The following is a 9,328-nucleotide window of genomic DNA, read 5'->3' as shown; positions in this document are numbered from 1 at the left end:
TTTAAGTATTTTTAGTGGTGCTTCCTTTCTTCTTTTTGTAGGATTTGTTGTTCTGATGGTGCAAGAAGTTTGAATTACTTAATACATTTACAAAGCTGAGATAGAGGGAGGAATGCAACTAAATGGACAGCTCCTTCAAATACCCACTATAGGCACAACAGACCAAATGTAATATGCTATTCTGTGCCATAAAATATTATGACTTACAGTACTATTCAAAAGAATTGCTTACCTCTCACAAACAAGACTCTGAAGGGGCTTGAATACAGAAGACAGGGGTGATTCCCACTGTTCGGGAAACCAGAAAATGGGGGCAGTTTCAGGATAAGCGGTTTATCATTTGTACAGAGATGGAAAATGTCTTCAAAGAATCTTTGGAATTTCCCACTCCAAAGTGTTATGGACACTAGAGTGTTGATTACATTTAAGATTTTAATATTCAGATTGAGTTTTCCAGAAATCAAGAACGTTGCAGTGCATGGTGGCTCAGTGGTTAGCCAGGGACCCGGGTTCGATTCTGGTCTCGGGCAACTGTCTGTGTGGAGTTTGCACATTCTCAGTGTCTGCATGGGTTTACTCCGGGTGCTCTGGTTTCCTCCCACAATCCAAAGATGTGCAGGTCAGGTGAATTGACCACACTAGATTGCCCATAGTGTTAGGTGCATTAGTCAGGGGTAAATATAGAGTAGGGGAATGGGTCTGGGTGGGTTACTCTTCGGAGGGTCGATGTGGATTTGTTGGGCCGAAGGGCCTGTTTCCATATTGTAGGGAAGCTAATCTAATCTAAGAGACATGAGGAGCAGATGAGAAAATTAAGTTGAAGTCCAAGATCAGCAATAATTATATTGACCAGCAGAGCAGTCTCAACAGGCACACTGTTTACTCCTACTTCTATCTCATGCTGCTGTGTAACGATTTAATAAAACATAACATGATGCTGACTCAATTGTTATTGAGTTTTATTTTCCATTTATTACTTCTCCACAATAGAAATCACATTTTCATACATTGCCTCTACATTTTCAAAAATGCATTTGATAGATTCCAATACATTAAGGTAAATACAGTTAAATTGAGTCATGCGTATTACTAATCTGGAAAGTGTTTCAACCTAACCCTAATATTTATGCATCTATTTAATTGTACTTGGAAGAAAACAAGTTTATACATTACATATAACTCATGGTTTCACAATTCTACTTCAATGAAGAACTTTCATTTACTGGTCACTCAATAAAATACCAAATCTGATTTTCTAAGTTTAGATTTAATATTTTGAAATAGTTTACTTTATTTCAAAAAGCATTTAAAAATATCACACAAACTTGAGATCAAAGCTAATTTTGTTGAAAAATAATTTGAAAACTTCAAAAAAGGTCTATTGTCAATATTAAAAAAGATAAAACCATTCATTCAGTTTTGGTTCTTATTTGGTCCAGTATGCCACTTAAATTGTGTGCTACATTTTGTTCTAGCCCAATACATGGTAAAATGCTCTTAGAAATTACAGGCCAAAATGTTTTTCAGAGAGCTTGGTCGAAGAAACACTGCATATGAATGCATAATAAAGTCCAGTTTTTTCATGATGCACTGCAATGTTCTTTAAAAGTCTAAAACCACATTTCTATCGTCAGTGGCTTAGCTATTGAGGATGAAGTGAAAAGTGAAACTTTTATCAAATAAATGCTTTATGTTATTCTCAAAAAGGCACAAGCTGTCATAAGAAAAAGATTAAGGATAACATACAGTACAATTTCCTTGAAGAACCCAGATATTTAGTTTTAAAAAATATTTGCATAAATGAATGTATAATAATTCAAACTATTAGAGACTTTACACAAATTGGACTATAGCTCATAGATACAAGGCAATGCGCTCCACTACTATTAATCAGTTGAGTAGAGTGGCATATTGAAGGAATTGGTCTTTGGCAATAATACAAAATGGAGGTCAGGTCAATGGAAAATAAAGGGGGGTGAAAAGTATACATAAAAACAGAAGAAATAGCAGCCTAAACAGCACTTTGAACTTGTTCTGCCATTCGAAAAATGAATGGCTTATCTTCAGCCTCCATTTCATCTTCCTACCTGATTACTTTTGAGTCCAAACTTCTGTCTCAGCTTTAAATATGCAAACTGACTGGCATTCACAGCCTTCTGTAGTACAGAATTCTAAAGAAACTCATTTACCCAGGGGAAGAACGTCCTTGCCATCTCAGTCTTAAATGATCAACCCAATATCCTCTGCCTATGTTCCCTAAAGCATGCTGCGTTGCACAATTAGTTGTATTGGTTAATGTGTGTTTCAGGTTACTGCCATAGCCCAACTTCATTCTAAAACATGTTTTCAAGTTAAAGAAATTAAGATCAATAAATCCAAAGTAGCGAAGAATAAACGACCTCTAGGCAAGACAAAATTATCTGATAACATGATGTGTCATTTGCTGCATTGATGTAATGCTATACTATTGGCACCCAAACTTTCCAACAAAATTCCCCAACTAGGGATAAGATGGGGAAGAAAAAGAATTTTATAAAACTGTCTATAAATTGTTTTTTTCTATCAAGACAATTTAATTAAGGCAGTTAAATTCATATAAGTAAACACCCTTTCATTTTGTGATGTGTTTATCTCAGAAACATTCATGTGCGTTGATAGTTGATTTTGCAAAGTCATCAACTAAGCATTACCTGAGGTTTAAAATTGGATAATTCCATTGGCCTGCTTATTCTTTGGATTGTAGAATGTTCAAATCATTAAAATAACAAAAAATGCAAACAGGGTAAATGTTCCTTCAAAAATTATAAAACAGAGTCCAGCATTCTTCTTTAATAAACACATACACTTCTTTAGCCAGAGAACAGCAAAACCTAAATGCAGCAGTTCAGCCAAATTTCAGATATGTTGTTATGCACTTTCTTTCACATTCTTGTCAACTTTCGTCTCAATCTGTTGAGAAGCCAAGAAAGACTCCCATGTAGCTAAACACTGAAATACAAAAACATTTGCTTTTAATATTAAATTTTCAGTCTTAAGAAAGATGTCAACTTGAAACAAAAGCAGCAAATCCTGCAAAACAGATCTAATATAAAAATGTGGACAGATCAAATGAAATAACATTTCAACTGTGGAACCATTGTTATTACTAGCTGAAATGTTATTGTACCCACTCTGTACACTAATATTGAGTAATGTGTAGAATATTACAAGATTAATTGCATATTATAACTGTATTCAAAAGAAATACTTTAAAAAGAAAAATGCTATCATACCAGATATATTTTATATGCATACATGCAAGTTGGCAAGATAAACTAATCCTGAAGTCAAGCAAGATTATGGAATAGGGCATTCAGATATTTATTCCCATTTTCAAATCATACATTTCACCTTTGTTTATACTTTCTCATTAATATTAGGTTCCTAAATCCATATTATTAGATGTATTTAAAGGGAAGCTAAATTAAATGTGGAGAAAGGCATAGAAAGATACATTGATTGAATGTGATGCAATTTGAGAGGATAATCATGCAGACCAGAAACACTGACAATCCTAGGTGAATTTCTGTGCAGTCATGTTCTGTTTAATGTTTGAAACTGCCACAGTGAAGTGATAATGTTGAATTTATACCCTTCCACCAGTGGGGGCACTATATCACCTCCACTTGAACTTTTTCTAAATTTCACTTTCACCTTTTCACCACCTTTCACCACTTTTACCATTTGGTTACCCTTTGTGACCCCACAATGCTGATTCAGCTAGTACATCTTTTTGTTCAGCAAGTTTTGAGAAGATTTGTAGCTCAGGTTGAGGTTCTGGATGAAGTTTGCTTGCTGAGCTGCAAGGTTCGTTTTCAGACATTTTGTCACCATACTAGATTACATCAGTGAACCTCGGGTGAAGCGCTGGTGTTATGAACTACTTTCTGCGTTTAGCTTTTCTTGGGCTGGTGATGTCATTTCCAGTTCTTTTTCTCAGAGAGTGGTAGATGTGATCCAAATCAATGTGTTTGTTGATAGAGTTCCAGTTGGATTGCCATGCTTCTAAAAATTCTTGTGCTTGTCTATTTGGCTTTTCCTAGGATGTATGTGTGTCCCAGTCAAAGTGGTGTCCCTCCTCATCCGTATGTAAGGATACTGGTGAGAGTCTTTTTGTGGCTAGTTGATGTTCATGTATCCTGGTGGCTAGTTTTCTGCCTGTTTGTCCAACGTGGTGTTTCTTACAGTTTTTGCAAAGGTATTTTGTAAATGACGTTTGTTTTGCTTGTTGTCTGTATTGGGTCTTTCAAGTTCACTAGCTGCTGTTTTAGTGTGTTGGTAGGTTTGTGGGCTACCATGATGCCAAGGGGTTTGAGTAGTCAGGCAGTCATTTCTGAAAAGTCTTTGATACAGGGGAGAGTGAGCAGAAATAAAAAGGAAATGCACAATACATAAAAACAAAGCATTAGGAGGACTCAAAAAGGATAGAAAGATTATCCTACCTACAGACAAAGGACGCTTGACAGGTCATTTTAAACCGATCAGACTACATTGAGAAAGTGAATTAACTGCTTGCAGATACCGAGACTTACCAACAGGTGACAATAGACCAGACCTCACAATGAAAGAATCCAATTACAGCCTTACTCTGAAGACTTCAGAAATCTGGAGAATTAAACAAGACAGACTTCCAAAAAATGAAACCAGATGGATCCAACACACCACGCTTCTATGGATGGCCCAAAATTCACAAACCAGGAGTCCCCTCAGATCCATAGTCTCGCTACCTGGAACTAGCCAAGGAACTACACCAAAGAGTAAAACACTTAGTAGAAAACTCATGCCATTCCATTCACTCCTCCAAAGAATTCCTGAACACCAAAGACACCAAGATAGAAGATGACAAAATAATGGTCTCTTTTGACATAACAGCCCTGTTTACTTCCATCAACATCAATCTGGCCAAAGAAACACCGACTACACAATTAGAAGAACCAAGACACATACACCAGACACCATCAACTTTATCAGCAAGGACATCACCATCTAGCTAGTGGACCTATGCTTTACCATCCACTTCACTTTCAATATCAATATCAAAATCTACAGATAAACCGATGGAACAACGGTGGGATATCTGATATTGGAGTTTTTAGCAGAAGCAGTAATGCAGAGACTCTAACAAACAGCTCTGCCACCATTCAACCCAAACTTTGGATTTGCTATGTAGATGACACTTTTGTTATCACTAAACAAAACAAATTAGTGGAAACCTTCAAGACCATCAACAATATTCTTACTGGCATAAAATTCACAAGAGGAAAACAACAACAAACTGCTATTCTTAGATGTCACAGTGGAACAGTCAATAGGGAACTTCAGACCAGCATCTCCAGAAAACAACACATACAGACCAAATATTGAACTACAGAAACAATCACAACACCTACAAATGAAGCTGCATTAGAACATTATTTTAATGAGCCACAACATACTGCAGCAGAGAGGAACTACAAAGAGCAGACGAAAACCACCTAAACAGCGTATTCAAAAAGAACCGATAGCCAATGAACACAGTCCACCGACTTCTCAGCAACAAACCCAAACAAGCAGACAAAGCGCGGCCAGAAACCTCAGCCACTCTCCCCTACATCAAAGACATCTCGGAAATGACTGCCAGGCTACTCAGACCCCTTAGCTTCATGGTAGCACACAAATCCACCAACACACTAAAACAGCAGCTAATGAACTTGAACGACCCAATACAGATAAAAAGCAAAACAAACATCATTTACAAAATACCTTTACAAGAATTGTAACAAACACCACATTGGACAAACAGGCAGAAAACTAGCCACCAGGATACATGAACATCAACTAGCCACAAAAAAGCATGACCCATTCTCACTAGTATCCATACATACAGATGAGGAAGGACACCACTTTGACTGGGACAACACATCCATCTTAGGACAAGTCAAACAGAGACATGCACGAGAATTCCCAGAAGCATGGCATTCCAACCGGAACTCTATCAACAAACACATCAATTTGGATCCCATCTACCACCCTCTGAGAAAAAGACCTGGAAATGACATCACCAACCCAAGGAAACTTAAACACAAATAGAAAGCAGGACATAACACTAGCACTTCACTGGAGGCTCACTTATGATATTATCTAATATGGTGACGAACTATCTGATTACAAACCTTCCAGCTCAGCAAGTAAACTTACATCCAGAATCTTTTTGATTACCTCCAAAGTGCCTTTGGAGTCATTTCTACATAAAAGCAGGTTGTTACTATATGGTTTATATAGAAGTTTAAGAAGAACCACAGCAAACACTAAGTGAATAATGTTTATATGAATATTCTTCTTCTGGGAGCACTATGCTAGGGCTACTTACTGAAAATCTCTTTTATGACTTTGATACCCTCAGGTCTAAGTTATTTATCAAGAATCAGAAAACCGATGACCAATTGTACATAAAAGATGAATGGAAGAAGAATTTCCCTATTCTCAAACTTCAGCATGAGTCAATAAAACAAAAAGACCTGAGCAATTTAGTGCAGAGGATTTCTCTAGTTATATGACAATCAAACCCCAAAACTGTATTTTCATTCTTAAAAAACATCGACTATTGTACTTTTTGTCAATGAAGTATGCACTTCAGAGACTTGATCTTAAACAAAATGTTTTTCTTAGCAAAATTAGGTTCAATGCTTTTTTTTTTTAAAAAATCACAAGCGACAATTTTACTTTGCTGACACCTTGACTTCCACTGTCATGAAAAACAACAAAGATTAATCACTGACATATCTGACAGGTTTTCTTCTACTGCACATTTTATCATGTCAGGCATCTTCTATAGGGCATCTCAATACATTTAAAAACATTTACCTTCAAATCTAATGAGCGGCTTGCAGCTCATGACATTTACTGAAGTTTCCTTGATATTTGCTTACTTGATCAATGCAATACTTTGCTGTAGGATTTCCAATAATGCCTTAGTTTGAACGAAAATGGAATCTGCACTTCTGCTACAGATCGAACAGCATCACAGACCTATGACCGCACTTTACTAAGACTTACATGTGTAACATTAACAGCTAACCAGGCATGACCTGAATTTGAAAACTTTTAAATGGAAATAATTTAAGGATGCATCTGGAAGGTTTCACGTAATATTTAGTTGGTAGCTTGCTCCATTGTGGGATTGTGATTGCCATACATTACCTTAAAAACAAAAAGATTTTGCAGTTTGCGTAGATGGTTACTTTGTATTTTGTCATTACTGGAGGCCATGTACTTATTTCTCTCAATTGCTACCAGTCCACTGCATATTTTATAGAACTTGGTCAATCTATATTTCTGTCCTTTGCTGTAGTTATTCCTATTCCAAATCTTCAATCAAGGACATGACATTGGTATATTCTTTAGAAGTGCTTCAATCTTATTTGCATATCTGAAGAGTTACACTGGACTTAAAACATTAATTCAGTTTCTCACTCCACAGATGCTGCCAGACTTGCTGAGTTTCTCAAGCATTGTATTTGCTTCAAATTTTGAGCACATGCAGTATTTTGCTTTTATTATTTATGTATCTCACTTTGTTTAAGAAACCCATACAGTTTACATAATCCAGAATTGGAGAATTCATAAAAGATTCCTCCTCAGAAATCCAAAAACTCCATTTGCTTTAGACAGTTGAGCATGGAATCCCCACTGAAGATTGTTTATAAGACGCAATCCCAGGTATAGTTGTAAATCTACTGGAAAATCTCAGCAGGTCTGGCAACATCTGTAAGGAGAGAAAAGAGCTGATGTTTCGAGTCTAACTGACCCTTTGTCAAAGTTAAAAAAAAAAAGAGAAATAGGGAGGTATTTATACCAGGCTGAGAGAAGGTGAGTCATGGCTCCAGAAGCAAAGGTAGCAATAAAGAGATGAGAATGACAGTGCATAGAGAGATTATAGGGAGATTAGGAGCTGTGAATGACCAAGGCCGAAACGAGTGCTATGTGACAAAATGTGTGGGGGATGGGGGGAATGGGTGAAGCAGAGGAAAAATGGAAAACAGGGGAGAAGGGTATCAAAGGGGGAAGAGGAGAGGGAAAAAGGTGATGAGAGAGTGGGGAGCGAGAGAAAGAGACAATCAAGAAATCAGGTACAAAACAGTGAAAATTTTTTTTAAAAAGGATAAATAAAATAAATGAAATAAAATTACGGAGCAGAATGAAAACAGAGGGGTCGAGATGGGATAATCACCTGAAGTTGTTGAATTCAATGTTGAGAGCGGCAGGCTGTAACGTGCCTAATCGGAAGATGAGATGCTGTTTCTCCAGTTTGCGTTGAGCTTCACTGGAACATTGCAGCAGGCCAAGGACAGGCATGTGGGTATGGGAGCAGGATTGTGTGTTGAAGTGGCAAGCCACGGGAAGGTCCAAAGGTGGTCAGACCGAAGGTGGTCAGCTTCTCAGCCTAGCATAAATACCTCCCTATTTCTCCCTTTTTTTAAGCTTTGACAAAGGGTCAATTAGACTCGAAACGTCAGCTCTTTTCTCTCCTTACAGATGCTGCCTGACCTGCTGAGATTTTCCAGCATTTTCTCTTTTGGTTTCAGATTCCAGCATCCGCAGTAATTTGCTTTTGTATTAGTTGTGAATTTTCCTGTGGTGGATTTGATTATAGTAATTAAAGCTATCTATTGGTGGACTGCTTTTGCTTGCGACACATCAGCTATAGCATTTTTGGGTGAAATGAGCAGAGTAGATTCCTCTGGATCTGCCCTAATATTAAATATTCAAAGTGAGCAACCAACCGAAACCAGCTCTGATCTAGAAAATCACTCATTGAGGAATACAGAGAAACAGAATATTTGGTACAAATATAATTTTTGAAATGAATCCAATAATAATTGCTCATGATGATGGATTGTTTTATGAATATGGCATCAGCAATCAACCTCAAGATCAAAAATGCTGCTTCAGGAACGAGACAAGAGGGATGTCCCTATTAACGGTGCAGAGCACCTATTTCACTTAAAAGCAGTGTGTGTGTTTATGGTTCAGAAGGTTAATCCAGGTTACATGGAGTCAGAGAGATATACAGCAGGGAAACTGAGCCATCGGTCCAACTCATCCATGCCGATCAGATATCCTAAATAAATTGAGTCCCATTTGCCAGCACTTGGCATATCCCTCTAAAGTTTTTGTTGCAAACGTTTCGTCCCCTGGCTAGGCGACATCATCAGTGCTTGGGAGCCTCCTGCGAAGCGCTTCTTTGATGTTTCCTCCGGTGTTTATAGTGGTCTGTCCCTGCCGCTTCCAGTTGTCAGTTTCAGCTGTC

At 37.4% G+C, this 9,328-nt stretch overlaps 1 protein-coding gene across 3 annotated transcripts in view; it reads right to left on the bottom strand.

The window, feature by feature from the left end:
• Positions 1–942: 942 nt before the first annotated feature.
• snx7 (sorting nexin 7) overlaps positions 943–9,328 on the bottom strand; it is a 96,210-nt gene continuing 87,824 nt past the window's right edge. For all 3 annotated transcript variants that reach the window (XM_043698871.1, XM_043698872.1, XM_043698873.1), the window contains one exon: positions 943–2,988. In XM_043698871.1, coding sequence (XP_043554806.1) covers positions 2,908–2,988 — 81 coding nt within the window. In that variant the 3' untranslated portion in view covers positions 943–2,907. The remainder of the gene's footprint in view (positions 2,989–9,328) is intronic.

This window comes from Chiloscyllium plagiosum, chromosome 11 (assembly GCF_004010195.1).
Source record: "Chiloscyllium plagiosum isolate BGI_BamShark_2017 chromosome 11, ASM401019v2, whole genome shotgun sequence".
NCBI lineage: Eukaryota > Metazoa > Chordata > Chondrichthyes > Orectolobiformes > Hemiscylliidae > Chiloscyllium > Chiloscyllium plagiosum.
The sequence above is the reverse complement of the archived record's forward strand: the minus strand, read 5'-3'. Positions and strand labels throughout refer to the sequence as shown.